The sequence below is a fragment of the Sciurus carolinensis genome, chromosome 9 (genome assembly GCF_902686445.1).
Source record: "Sciurus carolinensis chromosome 9, mSciCar1.2, whole genome shotgun sequence".
Taxonomy (NCBI): domain Eukaryota; kingdom Metazoa; phylum Chordata; class Mammalia; order Rodentia; family Sciuridae; genus Sciurus; species Sciurus carolinensis.
Genome location: NC_062221.1, coordinates 69893523 through 69919855, shown reverse-complemented (window position 1 = coordinate 69919855; position 26333 = coordinate 69893523). Strand labels below are relative to the sequence as shown.

Here is a 26333-nt window from a genome sequence, read left to right as displayed (position 1 = left end):
AACAGAGTGAAGAAATATCTATACATGCTGAATAAAGATGAGCCTCAAACACATGGCCAGAGAGGCAAATGCAGATGACCCCATATTATAGATTTCATTTATTTGAAATGTCAAGTCCAGAAAAGACAAAGTAGAACAGTGTTGCCAGGGGCTGGGAGTGGGAATTAACTATAAAAGGGCACAGGGATCATACTGTGGTGATGGAGTGGTCTAAAGCTAGATTGTGGTGATGGCCGCACAACTTGATAGATTTACTAAAAAGCAATGAATTGTATGCTTAAAATGGGTGAATTTTAAAAATTATAGTTCCATAAAACTGTTCAAAAAAAGAATACGAGGTTTGCTTTAAATATATAATATTGCCTTTTAAGGATAAAAGGGACATTTAGGGCAAAGGAGGAGAAGGGAAATAATGGAGATTTATCAAGGCAAAGGAGAAGAGGGCGATTATTGAACAGTGGGTTTAGGATGTGTTGTCAAAAGTCTTCAGTCCATGTTTGGAGCTGCACGTTCACAGTGATTAGCACAAACTGGGGTGTGCAGGGGCAGGCCTTGTCACAGGGTCAGCACTGCCTGGTGCAGTGTGCCGAGCACTGGATACTCCATGCCACAGAGGCGGGTTCCCACCCCCTGCTCTGAATCGAGGAAGGAGGCGGTGCGGTGTAGGCGGCTTGTGTGATTTAGCCAAGGGAGTTTACATAGAAATTCAAGCTGGAGAAACAAATGGGCACAGGAGAAAAACCTTTACACACAAATAGCATCATATGTTTGACTTTAAAAGGCACTGGGAGTATCAGTACATGAAAAGCTGTCACTTTTGTTACATTCAAAGAAAAACAGATGGTGTACATAAGAAAACTGCTATTGTAGAAACCCTATTCTTCTTAGCACGTTGGAACCTGCTGCTTACCATTCTGGTTATTTCAAAGATCTCCCCTGACCAAGCCTTATGGTAAGCATTCTCTTTCCACATCTTAATATTCCTTTCACTAGGAAGAGAAGAGACGGAGAGGGGGAGGGAGAGGGGAAAGGAGGGATGAGAAGAGAGAAAATGAAATTGTGGCAAAAACTGAGATAGCGGGACTAGAGAATGTGCTTGGCAAAACTGTGCAGAGCATGTCTTAGCCTGTGCCAAAACAAAATTCCCCAGACATGGTAGCTGAAACAATGGAAATCCATTCTCTCATATTTCTGGAGGCTGGAAATCTGGATTGGGGTGGCAGCATGGTTGGTTTCTGGTGAGGACTCTCTTCCTGGCTTGCAGACAGCTGCCTTCCCGATGTGCCCTCACATGAGGAGTCGGGTTGTGAGTTCTGGTATCCCTATAAGGTCATCCCTCATGACCTCGGCTAAGCTCAACTATCTCCCAAAGGACCTATCGCCAAATGCCGACTCCTTGGGAGTAGGGTTTCAACACATGTATTTGCTGGGTGTGGGGGTGTGGAGGGCACTATTCAATCTACAGCAATGTTCCAGACCAGGTGTTGGCAAACTTTTCTTGTAAAGGGCTCTAGATCATAAATACTTTGGGTTGTGTACTACATGCAGACTTTAGCACTTATTCATTCATCTTTATTATTTTTTTTTTACAATCTTTAGAAATGAAAAAAGAATTACAAATTGCAGGCTTGATTTGGCCCATAGGTGAACCATTCTAGGTTCACTTGACCACCCAACTCTTCCCTTCTCGTGACCTCTTTACCATACAAATGTCCTTCTTTAGTATTCCTTTTGTGGACTTTGTGTGTGTGTGTGAGAAGAAGTGGAGTCAATATACAGTAATGTGTGCTCTCACTCTTTGTTTTAAAGGTACTAGGGTTGAACCCAGAGCGTTGCACAGGTCAGGCCCACCACTGAGCTACCTCCCCAATCCCAGTAACCCTACTCCTGATTTTGGATACATTTTTAGAATTGTGCCATTAGGTGATTTCATCATCATGATAACATCAGAGTATATTCACACAAACCTAAGTGATGTAGCCTACTGCAACCCAGTATACAGAACTGCATGTGACACTTTTCTAAGACTGGTAGCATGGATTTCTTTACACCAGCATCACCAACACATGTGAGCCACATGTGCTACAATGTGATGATAGGTCCTAAGCGGCTTTTCAGTTCCATTGTAATCTTATGGGACTGACTGATGTAGGTAGGATCACTGTTGACTGAAACGTTATGTGGTGCATGACTCTACAGCCAATGGATGCCTTGGAAAAAGGAAGTACCTTGTAAGAATATGTATAGGTAGGTTTTTCATGTTACATCTTAAAAATCTCAGTAATTTATTTGTGTGTGAGAGTTAAAATATACATAGCATAAAATTTACCATTTTTAAGTGCATGATTCATTGGTATTAAGTATATTCACCACACTGTGCAACCATCACCACTATCTATTTCTAGAACCATTTTATCATCCCATACAGAAACTCTGTACCCCTGAAAGAACTCCCCTTGCATCTTTACCTCACTCCAACCTGTATTTTACTTTCTAAAAGAATGCATTCACTTGCGGTACCCTGAATTAGTGGAACTATCCAGTATGTGTCCTTCTGTCAGGCTTATTTCATCTGGCAGTGTTTTTGAGGTTCATCCATGTTGTAGCATGCATCAGAATTTATTTCCTTTTCAGACTGAATAATATTTCATTGCATACAACCCCATTTTGCTTATTTTGTTCATCTGTTGATGAACATTTGGATTCTTTCCACCTTTTTGGCTTATTAGTTAGCCTTTTGTTGCTGTGACCAAAATACCTGACAGAAACTTAGAAGAGGAAAAGTTTATTTTGACTCACAGTTTCAGAGGTTTAGTCCATGGTCAGCTGAGTCCATTGCTCTGGACCCAAGGTGAGGGTCCACCTTGGGAGGTAGTGGGAGGGTGTGGTAGAGGGAAGCTGCTCGGGACACAGTGATGGGGAAGCAGAGAGAGGAGAGGGGAAAGGGCCTCAGGGAAGATGGATTCCTTTGAGGCAGGTCCCCAGTGACGTGCCTCTTCTAGTCAGGCTTTCGCTGTCTACAGTTACCACCCCATTAGTGCATTCAAACTAGGACGGACTAGTTAGGTTATAGTTTTCATAATCCAATCATCTTACCTCTGAATATTCCTGCATTGACAGAGGAGCTTTTGGGAGACACCTCATATCCAAACCATGACATGACTGTTATGAACAATGCTGCTATGAACACTGGTGTATCTATGAGTGGCTGCTGTGAATTCTTCTGAGTATATATTAGGAGTGGAATTGCTAAATAATATGGTAATTCTATGTTTAGCTTTTTGAGGAACTGTTTTCTATGATGGCTACACCATTTTGCATTTCTACGAAGAATGTACAAGAGTTCCAATTTCTCCACTGGTTATTTGCTTTGCTCTGTTATGTTTACAAAACAATCATCCCAATAAATGTACAGTGGTACCTTATTTTGGTTTTTGATTTGTACCTTCCTAATGACTAGTGACACTGAGCATCTTCTCATGTATTTACTGGCTATTTGTATATCTTTTTTGAAGAAATAAATAACTATTCAAGCTCTTTACCCATTTATAACACTTTTTGGCTCTTATTAAAAATCATGGAGTAAACGACAATAAAAATTATTATACCCAGTAAGTTACTGAGCTCTTACTATATATAGCCAAGCACTTTTCTTCCCACACATATTACAACATGATCCCCATTTGACAGGTGAGGAGAGTGAGGCTTGCAGAATCAGAACCCAGGTCTATGCCCCTAAACCTTGAATAGTTCTGACATCATCTTGTGTTTCAGGCCACACACAAACACACACACACACCCCTCATAACACCTGTTGTATAAGAAGAAAAACTCTTCTGAAGTTGGGAGCATTTGGAAGGAACCCTATACAAGAGGGGCCTGGAGAACAAATATGAAAATGTGATGGTCATCTATTGTCGTGAAAGCCACTGTTCTCCAATAACACAGGCCTTCTCTAAAGGGGAACACAGAATGATATCTAGACACTATGGCAACTGGGCAGAAGAGGTTTACTGAGGATGACTGAGTAAAGTATGAAAAATTACAGGTCCCTGGTATCCAGAGGTATTTTTATTTTTGTCTGTGAAATGATTTCTTATGAATCAAATGACCCAAGGCAGAATCCAATAATTCAACATAAGAAACAAATGCTAATGAATTCCCTAAAGTTAATGTGAATCTTCTTCCCTGAACCTTGCTTTGCCAATAATCTTCGCTTGTTTGCTTTAGCCCTTTTTACTTCCTGAATTTAACTTACTGTCAAGACTTGCCAAAATCTATCTCATAAGTTTCTTTTCTATCTCTGTTATGAAATAGTTAAAATACAAAATATGATTTTAATTTAAAACAGAAATAAACTCATAAACACAAAGAAATGCCTTATTAGGTGAGCTTCGTTCTAGAGAAGGGCTCACCCCAACACCTCAGACCTGGATGTCTCTGGGCAGGTATTCAGATTCATCTAAGATTCCTCCTTTCCCCTCTTCCATATGGTGGAGTTAGTAGGGCAGTGAAAACTTGAGGTGACGACAGTCTCACATAGGTATGAACCTGAGCCCTGGCAGTTGAGGATGGGGTGGTAAGGGAAAGACAGAGGTGATGGGTGGAAGAGATGGCTCATGTGGTTGGGAAATCAGGTACAGGGAATAAATTAACCAGGCAAATAAATCAATATATTAAGGAACAAGGGCTTCTTGATGTTGGAGAAAATATTTACAAATATGGAAGAGAGAATGCTAGAACATTGAAGTATTAGACTATAACTGGAGGGATCACTATGAACTCAATTTACGTGTATGAATGTAATATAGCTATGTACTTTCAGGTGTATATGTATATTTTGTCAGTACATAGGTGTATGTATGTATACATAAATACATAGAGGTATGCCCTAGCTTCCTCTGCTGAAATGGCCTAGAAGCAATGACATCTTAGTACCAGCAAGCACCTCTCCTACGTAGACCTTGGTTCCTAAACAGCTTCTTTCATTAAAAGGAACCAGGGCTACTTGACAAAGTGGTTGATTCCAGGGCTGGGGCAGGAAAAGTACAAAATGAGCCTGGAGATCTTTTTATTGCAGGAAGTAAGAAAATACTCAGTGGATGATGGAGGTAAGTGGGAAGAACAAGGAGAAACAGCTCCCACTGGCTAAATTACAGACAATTTTGACATTTACATCAATTTAGACTAATGAAGCCTATGGAAATTCATTAGTCTGAATTGACATAAATAAAATAAATGAGAGAAAGGGAAAGTTATTCTTACAGTAGAATGTCAACTAATGTGAGTGAAAGAAATGATAGAAACAGACAATCACCATTTGGTAACCATCACAAAAATACGTTGATACAGGCAGGAGTCATTCTCACGAAATACTAATCAACACAAAGAAATGGCAAAGTGAAGGTGAAGAAAGCTGGCAGACACTCCCCAGGAGCAGGCAACTGAGGTCAACAATACCAAGGGGTTGGATGGGTAGTCATGGCCCACTCCTGAGAAGAGCATACTGCCAACTCTGTGGTCTTCCCGTCACGACTAGTTATGAGGAAACATTGGATGTGCCTAGGTGAGGGTGATCCTACAAAATGTACTCTTTAAAACTCTCAAGAATGTGAAGGAGGCGCTCTTCCAGACTGAGATGCCAGAAGAGGCCTGATGAGAAAATGTAAAATGCAGGGCAGGGATACCACAGCACCACGTGACTCCTTCTCCTGTGGATCCTTGTATTTACTATAGCACAAAAGATCAGAATATTGAATATCTGTCATTCCAAAAAGGAAAACAAGACATTGTTTGGAAAGTTAGTGAAATTTGAATGGGTCCCATGGGCTGAGTGGCAGTGTTGCGCCAAGGTTGACTTTGTGATTGGAGGGTTACATGTAATTGACAAGTGCCTGAAACCCATGCTTATGTATTTAGGGGGATAGGAAACCAATAGAGTGGCCCTTGAGGTTCACAAAAAGACAACATAGAGAGTAGGCAATGACACAAATGCCGAAAAATGCTAATAATCGGAGAACCTGAATGAAGGGAATACGGGAGCTCTTTATATTGTTCTGGCAACTTTTCTGGAAGTCTGAAGTATTTCCAAACAAATGATCTTTTAAAAATCACCTAAATTAAAGCACCACTCTGGAGACAATATTAGAAGCAAAGAAAACAAATAAAAACTTATCTGATTGCTATACATATTGTTTCAGAGTATGCTGAAGAGGAGGTTATACAATCTTAACAAAGGTAAGAACATTTACAAAAAAATAAGGACACATTAACAGAGTGTAATGGAAGAAGGACTACGATTTAAAGCTGATTCTCAATTTGTATCAGCATTACTACTGTCTTAGGCCATAAATATTTCAAGGGCTGGGCCACAAACTTGCTTTGAAGAAGGGCTAGCTTAACTAAAACACAAAATCAAATTCTTAATAAATGCTTTAGATTAGGATAATAATGATGATTAAGATAATGATAGCTCCCATAGCAGGGCTAATTATTCCTTAAGTAGAATAAAAGTATGCGTAAATTTTCATCAGCTACTGTGAAACTATTTAATAAGCATAAAGAACATATTCATTTCTATGTGAAATATCAATTATATCTGTTATAAACCTCAGGACAAAGAGAAAAGACTTCAAAACAGTTGTATGGAAATTTGTCACTAAATGTTTTTGAAAAGATTATGTTACATTATAGCCAACATGTAGGAAACAGTTATTGAGCACTTACTAAGGGCCAGGTACTGTTCTGTTTTGTATGTGCTAATTCCCAGAAACCTCTGGACCATGCACAAAGGATGGCAGTTGGACAACTGAGGTGGATGAGGGGTCGCAGCACTGTGCCCTCCCTGGCCTTCTCGGTTATCCCACTCTGGTATTTACTGTCAGCCTGATTTTGTTTGGCTCGTGTGAGGCTGGAAGCCTTGTGAGGGCAGCAGCCAGGTTGTTCCTTTCTCATGTATCGGTTGGCACAGAAGACACTCAGTATTTGTTGAATGAAGAAGGAACAGATGGCATTCCATCTGCTGTCTGAGCCTACCCGTTCTCTGATGTGGTCAGAAGAGTCGGATAGGGAGAGCAGCTCTCCAGTGAGAGCAAAGCCCAGGGCCCCAGAGTTGGTACTGGGTTGGTCAGCTGACAGGCTGGGATGGAAAACACAGATTCTAAGGACAATTTTGGTCCTTTCTCTAACTTGATAAAGTCTTTTTAAAGAAAAATGTAACCAATTTAGTCAACTATTTCAAAGGGAATTTTTTTCATGATAAAAAAGATATTGCATTGTAATAAATATTGACATGGTGGTTTTATAAAGATATTTGGATTAGTATTCGTGTTTTTACATGACAATTTCATGTATAAAATGTCCTTCATGGTTCATTTATTATTATTCAATCCGCACGCAATAGGGTACATGGTGAACAAACCAGAAAATACTATTCCTTTCCTTTTTTATGGAAAATGTGGGTTATATAATGAAAATATTAATATTCATCCTCTTTAAAGGAGGAAAAATGTGCAACTATCTATGAAGATTTTTTTTTTTCACCTTCAGTGACAAAGGAAACTGGTTAAAAAATCTTACCACCACAACACAATTGAAGGACTATTTTTTGATGTGGATGATGGCCTTGGGCTCCCCAAACAAATCTTGGTCACGAAATCAATGTTTCTGAACATGCAATAGGAAAAATGTAAGCATGCAGTCAACAAGCAATGCATGATTGGTTCTGCATTTACAACAAAGCCAGACATGCAAACTGAATGTTAAAATAGTTCCCATTAGTCCAACTCTAAATGCTTATTATGTGTTCAGTTCATTTTCTGGAAAACATGAAGGAAGGGTGATATGTGCCTCCACGAAGCTAGCCAGTCATTACATCTGGTCCCTTCGCTCATCAAGGGCAACTGTGGAATCAAACAGACCTTTAAGCTTCCTGACTGCATGTCTTGTGGCAAGTGACCTGTCTTCTCTCACCACTGACTTTCTCATATGTAAATTTGGGACACTTGCCTTTGCATAGTGTTTTAGATTAGAAAAACAGTAAGTGCTTAGTAAAGTGCTTGCCACTCAATAAATAGTAGTTACCATTATTATTCCACAAAAGGAAGAAATTCAATTCACACATTTATTGAGTTCGCCTATCTATGCTAGTCACTCTGGGATTCAGTGCAACCTAGTGGCTATCTCTTAGGCTTAATTACCAAGAAAAAGGTTTTGGGCTATTACTGTTTTGTTTTTTGTTAAGAGACTCCATCTCTCTCTCTCTCTGAAAAGGTTAGTTTTCATCCACCAATTATGAGATGTCTAAGGAACTCAACAGTTGCTGGTCTTTCCCAATATTCTTTTTTAGTCCTCACCTCCAAAGTGCATATTATTTATGAAATGAAAAGCTTTCATGCAACTATCACCTTCAACCCATCCCAAGCACAGGGACTGCATCAGAATGGGATCATATGAAGTCCAAACTTGACCATATATATCTCTAAGTCAATCTAAATGTCCTATGAAGTAATATTTCCTTAATTACAGCAATAACAGCCCAGAGAACAATGTTCCCAACAACAGGTTATGGTGGCACCAAGGTTAGAGCTGGAGCGAAATTATCCCACAGGCTACCCCCAAATCTCCAAATACAGACTCACAATATGCCCCTGCCCCCCCAATATTCCAGAGGGGCAGGATTTATCACTGTAAGTGAAATGTCAAAAGAACATGAAATCGGCAATATAAGTTGTGAAATGTCATGGTTCTTTTTTGTTCTATGATAATGTAATAACTGCATAAATTTCAAGACAGAAAATAAAAATACAGGCTACAAATACCATCTCCTGGAGCAGAAATATCAAAATAGTGACCAATGGTCCTGGTTCATGGATGTTCTATTTGGACTTGCATAGCACTTTAGAAATATTTGAACCAATTTTAAAATTGGGAAATATTTACATTTAAAAAATCTGGGCTTTTTTTTCTGCCTTTTCTTTAAAAAATCTGTACTTATGCTGGATCTAGCTGGAAGTTTTTTTTTTTTTAATTGGGAGATTTTAAATTGAAAAAATCTGATTTTCTGCCTTTTCTTTAAAATATGCACTAACACTGGATCTTAGAGGGCAATCACTACTTGAGGCCCACACTAGTTGCTCTTGTAAGATGGCTTGTACCCTCCAGTTCCCTTGTCTTTCTTGAACTTTCTTTGAAAACCCACTTATGGAACAGATCTCTGCTGCCAGATGATAACCTCTGGTACAGACGGTAAGGTGCTACTATACAAATGTAAACCAACATCCTGAAAAATTCTTAAAGTTTTAAAAACTAAAGTGCTACTTAAAATTAGATTATTTTCTACACTTGGTGTTCTGAACATACTGTTCTTTGAAACAATAACCTCAAGAGAAGATGCCTTAAACTTGACCCAATAAAACAGGACCAATGCAGAAGGCAAAAGAGATGCACAAGTTTCAAGTTTTAGGTTATTCTGATATAGGCCCAGAACAAAAGGAGATAAAAAGAAGAAGCAGCCAAAGTTTGTCCTGTTAAAAAACAAACATTTACGGCAGCAATCTGAAGAAAACAAAGCTGAAACTCTGTCATGTATCAAGCCTAAAAATTAGTTTTTTCCCCTCCTAAAAGGCAAAGCGTGCCACCTGCATGCACACACGCACATGTACCAAGTCTCGCCTTACAAATTCCAGAAGCGCACCAGGGTTTTACTCCAGACTTGAAAAGGATCCTTTCTCTGGAAAATGCAGACAACTTAGTGACAGGCTTTATTATAACTTTTTGGTGATGCATCACAGTTTATAGTAAGAACTTTGAAATACAGAACTTTTTGATATAGAAAGTAAAAAATGATTACTGAATCCTCTTCCCTGAAGAATGCAAACACACTTATATATATTTAATAGGAGCAGAAAAAGGTGCAGGTATTCATGTCAAGTTTATGTATTTTAAATTAACTATCTGATATCCCATACTCATGCTTCAAAATAAATTATTTTAGAAAGCCATGGTACACAAAGGACCACTTTGGCAAAGAAGTAAGTAATAAGAGTTCCTCCTCACATATATTAAAAGTTTTCAATGAATATTAATCAATGCTTTAAAAATGCCACTCATTGTACTGTGGAGCACACCTGTTTAAAAGCAGTTTATAGGTAATAACTTTTAACTTTTCTCGGCTTTGCTGACATATTTTAGCAATGCTCACGATGCATGCCAATCATCTCACTTTTACAGTGGGAAACAAGACTTCAAACTCAACAAGATAATAACGCTGACTGTACTCCTAGGGCACCATTTAACTCAAAACAGAGAGAACAAGCATGTGACATGGTTCTCTGCAAGGGTGAACCTGGGACGTCCTACCAAGGAGAGCTCCCAGTGGAGGGCAGGCTGCAGAACTCCGAAAGGGGAGGCTTACATGGCATCCTGACTTGCCATTAGGTGAGCAAATTGTTACCTTTCCACCAGATGAGGAGCATATCATCAATGCCACTTCCCACAGCTGCTCTTGGGATTTTTTTAAAAAACCTTTGATTCAAAGAACACAGCATACCAAATGTACTTCACACATTTTCTTTGACCACTGCTTTTTTTTTTTTTTTTCTTTTCTTTTGTGGTGCTGAGAATTGAAACCAGGGCCCCACTCATGCTAGGCAAGCGCAAGCGCTCTACCATGGAGCTACACCCCAGTCCATGACTGCTGTCTTCTTTTTTTTTTTTTTAAATCATATAGTCATTCACATACACAAATGAGGGGGAAAAATGGAAACCTAATTGACTGAAATAAAAAGAATGGTAAACAAATAACATTACACCTAATAGCTAGAGTTGTGCAATATGGTAACTTACAGTCACATGTGGCTATTTAAAATTAAATTAAAATTCAGTTCCCTAGTTATCCTAATTGCATTTCAAGTGCTCAAAGCATTCACAGAGGGCTAGCAAATACTGTAGTGCACAAAGCAGATAGACAGAATGTTTCCATCAATGCAGAGTACTACTGGACAGTGCTGGGATAGAGAAGACTCACAAAAGAAAGAAGAAAAATGTTGTACCAACACCTTTCCATCATTACACAGCACTAAAAAGTTCTTTTTTTGGGCTTGAAATAAACAGTTTAAATAAGCATCTCAATCCATTTCACTTTGAAACCATGGACGAGAGCTGATATAAACTCTGGGATGCACTTACTGGTGACTCTCTACTGATAATACGACTTGTGGGCATAGTTCCATGACACTGAGCTTTGTTTCTGTGTTATTCCTGAATTCAAGCTGCTGACTCATAACTGAAGCTGAAACCAACTCAGCTCCCAGTCTGTAAATCTCATGTGCTTACTCAGAAACTATTAAGCCCAAGGTAACAATTCTTTTCTTCTTTTACTCTGGTTTTCTTTCCATGACAGTTTCCTAATGTCAAAAGTCAATCAAGCATGTGTGTTAATCCCAGGACTGCAAATAACCAGATTTGGCCGCAAACAAGCTGCCTGTTATTGGCAAATAGAATAATACATATATTACAATATGAACTGATAATATAGACATGTCTTATGCCTAAGAAGATGTGTTCCAACAATAAATTTCTTTGTTAGAAAAATAGGATATAGGAGACAGCACTGATGCATCCAGAACATCAATGAAATGAGAGGGGGCTTATATAATTCTTAAAAAGACTAATTAAAATGTAAAATGCTCCAAAAGACCTCAAACCTGCAAGTCTTAGGGCAGAGGGAAAGGAAGGGACTGATCAGTCCTTGGCCTGAGGGGACTGGGCAACTGGCAGGCCAGTCTGGAATGGGGCTGGCTGAGGCAGGTGGGCTCTAGGCCCTACAAGAACCTCTGGGGTCAGCAGGTCAGGTTCTGGCCCTTCCTCCTGAGTGAGATTTCTCAAATGAAGATAACTGTAACCTTTCAGGGAATGTGCCTGCTGTAACCGACCCTTCTCATGATCACAGTGATAACTGGGAATGGTGTATGTCAGATTTTAGCCCTCGGGGTGGAGAGCAAAAGAAATGTACCCAGAAGCGTTAAGCATCATGGTGAGGGGGGAGGGAGGGAAAAAGAGGAAGAGGGAGAGGAGGAGAGAAGAAGGGGGAAGGGAGGGGGAGACACTAACAAACCAGGGATTGAACACAGGGTTGTTTTACCACTGAACCACATCCTTAGCCCTTTTTACTTTTTATTTTGAGACAGGGTCTCATTAAGTTGCTTAGGGCCTCACTAGGTTGATACGGCTGGCTTTGAACTTGTGATCCTCTTGCCTCAGCCTCCTGCTGAGTCACTGGGATTACAGGTGTGCACCACCATGCCAGCCTTAATCATAGTCTGAACAACAAATGAGTTTCCGTGAAGTTTTCCAAGGGTTGAAAGGATACAAGACACTGGGAGACAGATGCCACATGGGATGGCAGCAGTGAACCTACAATGAGCCTAAAGGATCTACCTAAGTATTTTCCAATATTTTTGAATAAAATCTTTATACATAGTACAAGAAGATGCTGGAAATTAACAAGCAGAAAGACACTGAAAGAAAAATAACATTCCGATTTTGCCCAAATCACCCAGACTACAGGTAATGGCAAAACAAACCACCTTGTAGTGAGATAAGTAACACAATCTTTAACTGCCCAAAATTAACAGATGTGGAAATGCTGCTGCATTTGCCTAAGAGACACCTGAAGTTTGACAGTGTTTGATTAACAATAAAATAATGAAGTTTTTTTTTTTTTTTTTTTTACCTTTAGGAGTGGTGCTAATTTTAAAAATGAAGGTGATATAAATCCACCTACAGAAATATTTAAAATAGAAAGTAAGGAAGCAGATGGAATAGGATGGAGATTTTAGACATACAGCTTCCAAGGGGAACAAAGGATACTGAGTATATCTCAATAGCCTCTGCTAACTGTGATATAATGTCACTGTGAAAGGACACTGGGTTTAGAAGACAGCTTCTGGCCCAGGCCCAGTACCTGAAGAGACAGTGATGTGCTTCCTGACACAGCTTCTCATCTCCTCACTGAATGGGCGGGGGGGGGTGGTGGCTGCCCTTTCTGCCTCATCATAACCCATTCATGGCTGGCACACGCTGGGAACACCACAACTGGTCTCTAGGAATGAGGAATGTGGGCGATCACAGGAGAGAGGCTAACAAGAGGAGCAATCTTAGGAGATGGGAAAGAACATGAGCTCCCTCGAGCCCATCTGGGGAACCCAGCAGCACAGAAAACCTATAAGGCAACCAACACAAGAACAGGAATGGGGAAGTTAGGGTATTAGTTTATCTAGTGTTTTGGTTTCCATATGAATGAAAATCAAGAGGAAAAGAGGAAGGAAAAGAAATTGTGCTCCATCTATAATGAAGTAGAATTTCTTCCCATACCACTCCCTTTTTAAGGCATTTCAGAGATTGCTTAGCAAAATATTGCAAGCTTGAGATCTTGATTTCTAAACACTGCCACTTGTTTACATACATTATTCTTATCTTCACAAAAACTATGATAATAAGACAGGTCAGATATTAGTAGCTTCACCATTTTAAAGATGAGAAAAACGAGGCTCAAAAAGTTGAAGTGCTTTGTTGTAAGTAAGTGGCAAAGGCAGATCTCACCAATTCCTCTTGTAAGTCATGAGTGCCAAGCCTCCATGCTCTAGAGTATTGAATTCTGACTACCTGGAGGATAATAAAATTGTCTTGAGTGGGTGACATTTTTGGAGAAGTTCCAGAGGAGAGATGTTTGCATAGCACTGCCTCAGGTGGAAATGCCCTGCTGTACATCTCTGGGTTGCTTGGTGGCAGGGCAGTGTGAAACATATGCCCTTTAGTGAGCCCTTCCCAGCAATCCCTCTCCAGTGCAAAGCAGCTGGATTCCTGCTTCTTTCTTAAAAATTAAAAATAAACAAGAATTAGATTTGTTTCTTTGATGTGGTAGTTTCAGATCTCCCTCTGCCTTAAAGGTGGGCTCTTTAAGCCTGATAATCAGAGGAGACACTAGATTTTGGAATAGGCACCAGAAATTCCATAGGAACTTTACCAAGCAGTTTAAGGAACTCTTTAATTTTTATTTAAAAAAAACAAAAAACAAAACAAACAAACAAAAAACCCAGTTTTCTTTTTGTGTGTGTGTTTTTTTTTTGCAGTACTGGAGATTGAATCCAGGGGTGCTCTACTACTGAGCTACATCCTCAACCTCTTTTCAAAATTTTGATACAGGGTATTGCTAAGTTGCCAGGCTGGCCTCAAACTTGAGAACCTTCTGCCTCAGCTTCCCAAGTGGATGGAATCATAGGTATGTGCCACTAGCCCAGATTAAGACTTTCAACTTTAAAATAACGAATAACAGCTCTTGGATTTGGGAAAGAGATGCTGAGATTTGGTTAAGTTTCAAGTAAACTAAATAGAAATGAAGTAAAAATAAGAAGAGAAAATCAAATAAAAATTACAGCATAACACACAGGTATTTAAGAACATTTTTGAATCTTAGAATTCACAAAATTACCTGAAGAATGCAGATTTCCTGGCCCCACTCTCAGAATTTAATATTGAATGTGGAGTATGGAGCAGGACCTGGAATGTGCATTTTTAATAAACATTCTGGGTAATTCTGGTCCAAATAGTACATAAATCTATCTCAAAAACTATCTTGGAATCTTTGAAGAAGAAGGTCAATTAGTTGGACAGATTTGTTCCAGAACCACTCGAGCAATAAAAAAAAAGAGTGGGGGGCAAAGTGTTGCAGATGTGCACCAACAGAAGGCCCACAACTGATGTGCACTGATTTAATAGAGACCTTCAATAGGACAGAACTGTTGAAGAGGAGGCCCACTCCTGAATCTTAGGCAGGGAATTTCTACTCCACAGGGCAGCTGGAAAAGTCAGCACAAGGAAAATAAGGATGTATTTACATCACATTTTCAAAGGGTTAGAAGGCGGTAGCTCTGATGTGATGGGAAGACCCTGGATTCAGAAGTCTAACTCCAACTCTGCCCTTTGCTGGGTATGACTGTCACTTAGCCTCTCCAGCTTCTAAACTCTAAATGGAGGCCACAACGTACCTCCAGGGACAGTGGTCAAGAAAAAATGATATAGCTGTCTGTATATAATACATCAAACAACAACCACCAGTACAATTTTAAGGAACTTTCTTAACACTGATTACAAGAATTTTTTTTTTCTTCAGTAATAGGATTTGAACCCAAGGGTTCTCTGCCATTAAACTACATCCCCAACTCTTTCTATTTTTTTTTATTTTGAAAGGGATCTTGCTAGGTTGCATAGGCTAGCTTTGAACTTGTGATCTTCCTGCCTCAGCCTCCCATATGGCTTAGATTGCCACTGTATGCCACTGTGCCCAGTTAACCCTGATTACAAGATTTTTGTAATCATCTGGCTGAGTGGCTAGAATGGTAGATTAAGTCTCATAGAGTATAGTAGCATACTAGAAAGAAGTGGGAAACAGACACCTGGAGAAACAGAACTCACAGAACATTCTAGAAGAATGTGGAAAAATGTCCCTTTATCTAATGGTAGAAAATGATGAGGAGGAAAGGAAAGAAGGCTCAGTATTCTGGGGTATACTTTCATTTTATGCAGATTACCCCTAGTTCAGTATAGAGGTTTTTTACTGCCCTTGGGATAAAACCACAGTGGCAGCCCAGCAGCTTCTTCAACTATTCCCTGTGGCACTTCTGTTCCAGAAACATAGTAATCTTACTATAAGTACTCAGGAGAGGACTTGAAGTGGCCTTTCCAAAGGGTGCTGAGTCAGGAAAAGAACAGAACAGCGATCTATCTGTGTCAGGAATCTGGGGCTAAGCTTAGTTTTCTTTGGACAATGAAGAATATGTGCCCTTATCTTTTTCTGAAGTGGAGTCATGGTAAGGGAGAGAAGGTGGCATTTCCCAATGGAGTTCATTTTTGAAAAATGCTAATCTTGTCTCTGTTCAATGAGAAGACAAAGGCACAGACCCAAACAGAGGGTGAGGAGCAAATACCACAAGAGGCCAGTCATGGCAGCAGCAGTGGGCTGCATGGCCAAGGGGTGGGGGAGGAGCCAGTTCAGGTGTGAGACAGGTGGGAAACCCTGGAGAGGGAGCAGGTCTGCTAGATCACTCCTGTGTTCCCCACCCCGACCCCCATCCCTACCCCCAGATGGTTGTTTTGCCAGAGCTCTTTTTTCATACATTAGGGTCTTCGAGAAGAAAAAGGTGTGAAGGTTATTTGCTGAGTTAAGTCAAGAAAAAGCTTTTGAGTATAGAGATCACAATTTTTTCTTTAACATCCTGCTGACTCAGGTATCACACTAGCTGATGGATGAAACTTTCTATGTCATAAAAGAAAATTATCTGATCACCTTTAGTTCCACAGTGCTCAGGATGACATTTATGTGACTAGCATTCCATGGGGTAAAGAATGAAAATGACAAGTGAGGGTGTACATCCTACAGGGGCCTCTTGAAAAGAAACATACCTCAAATGTGAAACTAGCTGAGTCTTGACTTAAAAGTTGTACCTCAGCACATCATGTATAATTATAGAAAAACAGGGGGAATGAGCATAAGGAACACAACCAGGCCACCAAGGGTGGAGCAAGTGGAATTTACACAGAATATGATGAAAACAAAGAATCCGCCTGTCTCTCTTAGAGGGAAATATGAAAGAGAAACTATATAGTACTAAGAATTACTATGAGAAAATGAGATATATTTATTAAGCAGTAATTTCTGAGGTCAATTTCTGTTTGCTTTAGTTATATGGTTCCCACCACTAAAGTAAGCAGAGCTGGATAGAAGGAAAAGACAGACATTTATATGATGCTTCAGGAAACAGAATGAAGTCATGTGTAATGCTGTACAGAACAAACTGAATTACAGTGACTGTGAAACTCTAAAGCAAGAAAAATACCATTTGGTCAAGAGAAGGGGCTGAGGAACAGGTGACAGATAGCAAGCAGCTTGGCCTCTGAGGAGTCAAAGCAACAACCTTAGGGAGATCCAGGAAGGAATCTACTGCTATCAACAAAACAATCAATGAGGGGTTCTGTTCACAGACAAGAAGTGAGATCCTGGGTCAGCAGAAACACTAAACCCTACTTGCATGAGAAAAGATGAAGTCAGCTAGTCAATAAGGTATATATAATAACAAGGAGACTCGAGGTGATAAAAAGGCAGAAAGGATGCTCTTCAGAAAATGATATGCTAATGTTAGCAGAAATTGGGTCACTTTAGTTGCAGAGAAAAATTCTGAATATGCAAATGTAATGAATACATACTGCAAAACTCAAACATGATATATTTGAAACCATCTGCTAAATGTCAAATCTATGCATCTGGCAGGCAGGGAGGACAATGGTCAGGTTCATGTACCTATAATCTACAGACACATTTAATAGCTTTTTAAGTCAACTGGTTTTAATGATCTGTCCACGAAACGCTGGCTAATGTTATTAACAGCAATTTGACTAACAAAATTGCTTGATTTGAATTTTAATTATTTTTGAGGTACCTGCTCAGCTCCTCTGGCAGGCACACTAATAGGCAGAGGAATGGTCACGGAAGCAGCTAGAGCACTGGCACCTGGACAATTCATGTGTGACTATCTTTTGGCAAAGTGACTGAACATTCCCTAATGGACAGTACTTTGGCTTCATATACCTTCATCTACTTAATTATTGAAAGCACATATTACCTATTTAAGAATGTCAATGAGGGCTGAGTGTAGCTCAGTGGTAGTGTGCCTACCTAGCAAGCATGAGGCCCTGGCGAGGAGAGGTAAAGAGTCAATACTGAGAAGAAATTTTAGGTTACCTGAGACTAATGGGAAATAAAATTATTTTGCTTGGTTAAAATGAAAACAGTATAATACACAAAAGTATAGGAGGAAGAAATACAGGTTAAAAATGATTTGTAGAAAGGACTCATAGTCAATGAAGAGATGACATGGAATTATAAGTAATGCAATTTTCCTAACTTCATAAATAAGAGTGAGAACAAAGGGCAACATGCTTGCTGTATTAGAATTTATTTCCCTGTCTCTCTTTTAACTTTTTTTTTTTTGTTAAAGAATTGCAATGACTAAAAAAAGTATGTAATTATTTTACCTTCTTCCTACATGGGATAATTTAGACATCTTCAAGGAAGGAGACAGATCTTAAAAGGAAGACCATGGGTCTTCAAATTCCATGTGAATATAACAAAAATAATAACTTATTAACCAAAGCTGATTAAACTTTGCCTAAGAACTTACTAGTTATGTATATTTTTTCTTATGTATATCACAGATGAATAAAAAGGTTTCAAAAAACCCCATTAGTTGAAATACAAATGAAACTGTCAAATTAATCTTGAAAAACAAAATGTTCTGACAGGGATTTCAGAAGAATAGAGGACAAAGAATACACCAGACGCTGACAGATAAGCAATTTCATGAGTCCCAAAGAATCCAGTGATGCTGGTGATAGGCTATTAGGACTAGAAAACTGAAAAACGAATCCTACAGGTACCTACAGGTACTCTACCTTAAGGTGACATTAGCAAGAAATACCCAACTTAGAGAGAGTAGATTCACACCCATGGGATGAGCACTTTTGCTTCTCAATTCTTACAGCAGTGTCCTAGGCCTGCTTTGCATCCACCACCCTAGGTCCCATACCGACCACTCAGAACTGCCAGACCTAGTATGCCTGCAATTCTATTAGCCCTAGAGGGCTGGGTAAGAACAAGTTTGTTCATCCTGGTCTCATGAAGATGGAACTGCTCCAAGAGGAAACCAGAGTCTCCATTCCCACTACAAGGGTGCAGACGCCCAGAGTTTACTATGTGAGACAGAAACAAGCTGCAGACCACACCGACTTCCATGGGAATTAGATTGCAGGACTTTGCCATTTAATCAGTCTTTTCTTCAGCAACACTACAGATTTGGGGTATGTTTCCCACTTTGGCCCAATTCCTACAGTGCATGTGTACTTTTTATCTCAGCTATTTTGGTATGAGCTGGAGTCCTGTCTTTAGCCATAACCAACATGTCCAGAGGAAAAGCCAACTTGGCAGTATTATTTTATTTTACTTACCTCTTTGACACTATGTGTCACTGCCCATATTAGAAAAACTCTTGACATCACCTGGAAAGAAGTCAGGACAACGGAAGATGGAACAATTCCTGAAAGAAATTTTAGGATGGACAAATAAGTTTCATCATGTAATACATTTCTAAAACACTCAAATTTAAATGTTTATCACCAAAACCATCTTGAGCAACTAAAACTTATCTACAATTGCTATACACACTTTTTCAATGCAGTCAGTATTAAACTTCTTCCTCCCACAAAACACTAATAATATGCATGGTACTCATAGAATCTGGCTACTTAAGTCTTTCAAAACCAATTATCAAGTACTGTATTTTTTACTTTTAGCAACTAGAACAAACTACTCAACCTTTAAAATAGAACAATGAAGGTTCATTTTACAATGTGGGTTTCAAAATGAATAAATGGTGGGTAGGAATCAATACTATCTGTGTCTAATGAATGTTGAAAGCTCCTGGATATTAGATATGATACACTTTTTAATGGTTAAGTAACTTTTTATTATCTACTTGCATGTTTTGCCAATCAACATAGCAAAATCAGAGATCATTATCTTTAAAACTGTTTCTTCTTACCTTGTTCATTAAAAGCATTGATACAATTATCCTCCCAATGTCCTCAATTTATAGCACTGGATCATCTTTATTTCAGATAATCATGAAATTCTGCTAAGTTTACATTTCTTTGGCTTGCTACAACCATAATCCCTATTAAATAAAGATAAACTACCATCATTATATAGAATTCTTGCCTCCTTTCACTTAAACTCCAAAATGTCACTTTCTCTAAACACTATTTTCTCCTTATAACTTTACATTGATAAGGAGCTAACAGAATTATGGGTTTCTCAATCCAGTAGCCCTTCTCTGTTTCTGGCCTCTTTACCACCAGCAACTATGCTTACTAACTTCCTGGACCTTTCAAGTTACACGTGGGCAACTCCATGCCAGTTGGAAGCCTCAGCCTGGCTGCAGGTCCTCCTTCCACTTTAAGACTAACCTGATCTTCCACAGTCACTGGACTATTCTGGACCAATTTTCGTTCTTCCAAGCCCTCTCCATGCACTCAGACTTCTGAACATTTTTATAGTTAGACAAACTACAACTTGCCCAGAGACCAGGTACAAATCAGGTAGATCTATAAATGCCTCCACAGGTTGGCCTAAATCACTTTCTCTCTCATTAATTCTGAAATGAATTTATTAAAGAAAATTTGGGCTTTGAAGAGGGATAGTTTGGTTCCCAAAAGCAAGCAACATGAATATGTCAAGTTCAATGCTTGGTATTGGAGCCTAATAAATCTTTGCAGAATAAAAAGAATGAAAAAAAATTTAAGTGCAGTGATACATAGATAAGAGGGATAGAATTGAGACTTCAGAAATAAACCCACACATTATGACCAGCTGACCCTTAGGGACTGGACCCAGGGGTGTTTTACCACTGAACAACATCCCCAACCTCTTTTTTTGGAGACAGTATTTCACTAAATTGTCCAGGCTGGCCTTGAACTTGCAATCCTCTTTTCTCAGGCTCTTGCGGTAGCTGGGATAACTGGTGTGTGCCACCATGCCTGGCACTTGATTTTCAATAAGGATGCCAAAACAATTCAACAGAAAAATTATTGTCTTTTAACAAATGATGTTGGAACAAATAGCCACATGTAAAAAGAAAAAGAATAGGGAAACTGAACCACTTCCTCAGCATATATTAAAATTAACTCAAAATGGATCAAAGAACTAAATGTAAGAGCTAAAACTATAAAACTTTTAGTAGAAAGCATAGGTGTAAATTTTGATTTTGAATTAGGCAATGGCTTATATATTAAATATGATACCAAAAGCACAATAAAAATAAATTGGATTTCATAAAAATTAACTTTTATGCTTTTTAAGCATAAAAAGCATAAGGGTACCATCAGTAAAGTGGAAACAACCCACAGAGAGGAGAAAATATTTGCAATCATATACGATAATGGAATTATATTAAGATATATAAAAAGTCTTACAATTCAACAATAGAGAGACAAATAAATAACCCAATTAAAACATGGGCAAATAATTTGATGGGTATTTCTCCATAGTAGATATACAAATGGACAATAAACTCATGAAACATCATGTGTTATCAAGGAGATCCAAATCAAAACCAAAACAAGATATTCATACACAATAGGACGGCTATAATAAAAAGATAACAAGTGTTGGCAAGGATGTGGGAAAACCACCCTCATACTTGGCTGGTGACATTGTAAAATGAAAAAAGCTATCAACAGAATCAACATGTTTTACTGTGTGTGTATGTAAATGAAAATATCTACCTTCATAAAAGCCTGTACATGCATGTTCAGAGTGGTATTCAAATTAGCTTCAAAGTGGAAACAAAAATGAATAAATAAAAAATGGATAAAATGTGGTACATTCACATAAAGAAAGATTAGAATAAAATAAATAAAAATAAGTGAAAAGAAAAGACGTGCTGATTCATGCCACAATATTAATGAACCTTGAAGACATTATGCTGAGTAATAAGAAGCCAGTGACATAGAGCACATAGTTTGTGATTTAACTTATATGAAAAATTCAGAATAGGCAAATCTATAGAGATAGAAAGATTAGTAGTTACTCTGGGCTGGGAGGTTTGGAGGCAAATGGGGAGCAACCGCTAATGGATTTCTTTTGGGGGTAATGAAAATGTTCTACAATTGATTGTGGTAATGGTTGCACAACTCATTATACACTCTAAATGGGTAAATTATATCTGAATAAAGCTGCTATTAAAAAAATAAGTGTATGAGTGAAGTACATAGCCTGGTTATGTAATTATGTAATACAGCTAAAGAAGCTAATTAATGAGTCGAACATTTAGTGAATATACTTAGCCAGATCATACTTCAAATAAGAAAGAAAAAGTTAAGGAAAAAAAGGACTAAGAATTAAAAGTTGTTTATATGAGTAATTAAGCATTCACTGCATGGAAAGACCACCATTTCTAGTTGCCACTGATGCTTTACTTTTTTTTTTTAACTCAAAGACCAGCTCACTACATAATAATCTAATTTTTCCTTCCATTTTTGTTCTTTCTTCTTTTGCCACTAAAGTCATAGGCTGGACTGCTGCTGTTTGCAGTGGTGCTCAAAGGGTTGTGTTGTGGTGGGGACTGAGCAGTCCAGGAGCCCAACCTCAGATTTACAAGGGCAAAAACCTGATTTCATCCCACTTACCAGCAAGAACTAGGTTCTGAGAGACTAATTCATACTAATCAAAACCATAGGAGACTAGATAATAAGCCCAAATGTCAATTCACTTATTTATAATAGTTGCACAGTCTTCCTAATAACTGAATGACACAGGTTTTAGAGAACCTTATCTATCAATACTTTTTTTTCTGGTGTCAAAATCAGAAGGCTTAGTTTGATTTTAAACGGAAGGACCTGGAAGGTCTGGAACAGAGTACTGCAATTTAGCTGAGCACAAGATTATTAATTATCTTTCCTCTATCTTAAAGCATCTATTTATTAAGGTAATTTTAGATAATCTTCTTTTAAAACTGCTAAATAAAAACTATCAGAATGTTTTTAATAAAAATAAGTTTTAGGGCTGGGGATATAGCTCAGTTGGTAGAGTGTTTGCCTCACATGCACAAGGCCCTGGGTTCAATCCCCAGCACTGCCAAAAAAAAAAAAAAAAAAAAAAGTTTTAGCTGGGTGCAATGGCTCACACCTATAATCCCAATGGCTCAGGAGGCATGAGGATTCTGAGTACAAAGCCAGTTTCAGCAATTTAGCAAGGCCCTAAGCAATTTAGCAAGACCGTGCCTCAAAATTAAAAAACAAAAAACAAAAAACAAAAATGAGCTGGGGATTATGTCCCAGTGGTAAAGTACTTCTGGGTTCAATTCCTGATACAGACAAACAAAAAATAAATAAACAAATAAAACAAAAAAAATCAAGTTTTAATATCCAAAAACAATGACTTACTCTTTTGGTATATTCCTACCAGTCCTTTCATTAAGCATATTTTAAAGCAATATTATCTATACTTTTTGTATTTTGCTTTCCTCATTCAATGCTTTAAGAATTTTCTATTTTTCAAATAACTCTAATGTGAGTCATGATATTCCTTTGAGTGAATATATTACTTGTTTATTCTCCTTTTGTGGGACATTTAAATTGCCTGCAATTTCTTCATATTATAAGTGAAGGAATGAAATATTACACTTAGAATTTTTAAGGCACAGACGACCTGCCCCTCCTCCTCCCCTCCCCCTCCTCCTCCTTCTTCTTTTAAATAAAGAATTATTTCTTTGGGAAAGTTTCCCAGAAGTAGAAGTACTAGGTCAAATGGTATGAATGTCTTTAAGGCTCTTGAAAAACATCATCAAACTGCTTTCCAAAATGTTTGTCAGGAATTTATACTCCCACTAACAATATACAAGAATGTACGCCCTTGGCAGTAAATTTAGAGATTAATTAGTGATTAAAAAGCTGACAAACACTTTCTAGTTTGATGCAGATGCTGAGATGTCTTGGGCCTTGCCATCCCTAACCAGGGAACTTGCCTATCTCGGTGTCTTGAATCCCCCAAATGAAGTGGTTCATATCAACTCTCACTTGGTTTCTCTGGAAGACGCATCCACCTCACCCGTCACCCAGCAAACAGTCAGGTCCATGCCTCACAGCACACTCTCAAACTGCCTGCTTTATTGGACGAGTTAGTCAAAGGGCCAGCAGGAAGGAGAGGCCTTTCTATAAGGAAGACCACTTGAAGGCTGGAGGGTCTAAGTCTACCATTGATTTCAAGCTGGACAAACAGTAGGAGGACACACAGATGGATCCTATTATCTTAGCTCTGAACAGAACGGGCAGTCATGAGTTGGGCTTACTGTTACCATCAGGTGAATTCTGTAAGAAACTGTTAAAAAAATGTTCTATCTTATTTGTATTATCTTATAATGTCCACCTTATCACTTGCCCCTTATATAAAGCCCCAGGTGGGAAATTTGTTTTAGAGTTTAATGTTATAAAATGTTTGCCCCTTGCCAATAAGAATTATATAACTCAGTTATCCTTTTCAACTTCATAGCCACAAAATTGTAAGCCAAATGTTTAGCACACTACATTGTTTTATTCTCTGTGTGTGTGTGTTATACAAATCCTTGAGGAATGTATACCATTAGATAGAGTAAACCCTTTTTCTTTTCTACTTCTTATAGTCAATCCACTGTGTTTGCCATTTTATATACCATTATGCCTCATTTAAACATAATGGAACAGCATGTTAAAACCGATACTGCAAAGTTTTGTAGTTGATTACTTAAATTGGTGTTTTCAGATGACAGATTCTGCAATCTTATCAGTAAGCTCTCACTCGATCAAAATTTACTCAAATAAGATTTATGAGGCACCTATTATTTATTATTTTATTTGACAAATGTTTTTGGTGTACCCACTCTGTTACCAGGTATTGTCCGCCAAGCAGAGATACAATGGTGAACAAGACAAAGTCCTGCATGGGCTTACATTCTCTGGCTGTAACCTAGGTGCTTCAGTAACTCTTAGTTTTAGGAGTTTTTCTTAAAGATAATGAGAGGGTACTAAGCATTTATAAACAAGAAAATGACAATCACATCTTGGTTTCAGAAGGATAACTCTGTGAGCCGGGCAGATCTTTGGCAAGGCAAGGGTAAAACTTGAGAAATAATCATGGGAATTTATGTTGAAAGGGCAACGAACTTGTGAAGAAAACACTGGCAGATGAAGAAACAGCTGTGTGAGTGTGTAGTAAAAGCTTGTATAAAGAGAATCTGGCTTTCCCAGAACCAGGGTGCTCTGAGGACTCCCAAAACCACTGAGTCCTACAAAATTGAGCAGCCCTGGAAATCTTCCCTGCCCAGACCAGTCCTCCCTCAGATGAACTGGCAATGAGGGGCCAGGAGACTGGCCATATAGGACAAGACAATGACAAGGTTGAAATTTAAACATGAAAGACAAGGCAAGATTGAGGCTACAACAGGTCAGTGTTCAGGTGGAACTGGAGGCCACAGTCAGGGCAGGAGTCAACCACTAAGGAACCAAAGCAAGGCAGGAGATTCAAAGTCAGTTCCAGAAATTAAAGAATTAAAGTAAATGTTAACAAGTGAAACCAGATCATAGACTCTTCCCTAACCAAAATACCAATATACTGAATCAAAAATAATAACATTAAATAGCAACATCCATAACTTAAAATATTGGTAGCAACCAAAAAGGAATGGGTACAACTTAATGCCATATATTTTAAAGTGTTAGCAGAGAGAGAGAGAAAGAGAGAGAGAGAGAGAGAGAGAGAGAGAGAGAGAGAAGATTATGACCCAACTCCTCCCACAAGGTACAAACCTTTTCCCAAAAAAGTGATACTAATGAATCAACAAAATCCTGAGAATATTTGTTAATGGGCCTGGATTTGGGGAGGAACATACATTTCTGCCTGATAGAAATGGAGGCTGAAAGTGATGGTGAAGTCAGGAACATGACTACCTGGGAGCCAGCTCATCAATGCCAAGCCTCTCAGGCCCCATACTGAACTGGAGGATGGATATAGGAATTCTGGGACACAGCAATTAAACAAATCTCAAAACAGACAGAAGAGAATACATGTTTTTTAATACATAACTCATCCACACTGTTTAAAATTCAAAAAGTATAAAAAGACATGAAGAGAAAGGCAACTGATTATTAATTCCTTATCTATTATTTCAGAATATATTTAAGGTATATAAAGCAAATATGTAGGTGAATGCAAAAGATGTATTTAAACACATTCTTTTTTCTAATTTTTAACATAACAACAGCACTTCATACACATTGTTCTATATCTATTTTCTTCCCTTAATACATATCCTAAAGCTAGGTGTGGGGTCACATACTGGTAATTCCAGCTACTCAGGAGGCTGAGACAGGAAAATTGCAAATTTGGGGTCAGTCTGGGCAACAAGAATTTAAAAAGGACTGGGGATATAGCACAAGCATGGAGCATGTGCCTAGCATTCATGAGGCCCTGGTTCCATTCCCAGTACCAAATATGTGTGTGTGTGTGTGTGTGTGTGTGTGTGTGTGTGTGTGCATCTCCTGAAGATCTTCCAGTAAATGGAACAGAAAGAAGTATTCAAGGGGACAATACAAGAAATTTCCCCGAAACAAAAGAACTAACAACAACTGATCATGAATGACTAAAATAGAAATGTCTTGGTTATAAAGATAATACTTCAGGGATCCAGAAC

General features: G+C 38.5%; 1 protein-coding gene and 1 non-coding gene across 3 annotated transcripts in view; one reads left to right on the top strand and one right to left on the bottom strand.

The window, feature by feature from the left end:
• Hacd2 (3-hydroxyacyl-CoA dehydratase 2) overlaps positions 1-26333 on the bottom strand; it is a 91312-nt gene that overhangs the window by 15089 nt on the left and 49890 nt on the right. For both annotated transcript variants that reach the window (XM_047564773.1, XM_047564774.1), the window contains exon 4: positions 19060-19148. In XM_047564773.1, coding sequence (XP_047420729.1) covers positions 19060-19148 — 89 coding nt within the window. The remainder of the gene's footprint in view (positions 1-19059; positions 19149-26333) is intronic.
• On the top strand, positions 22675-22747 carry Trnav-cac (transfer RNA valine (anticodon CAC)). The gene has a single exon. It is a non-coding gene; the product is annotated as a tRNA-Val (tRNA).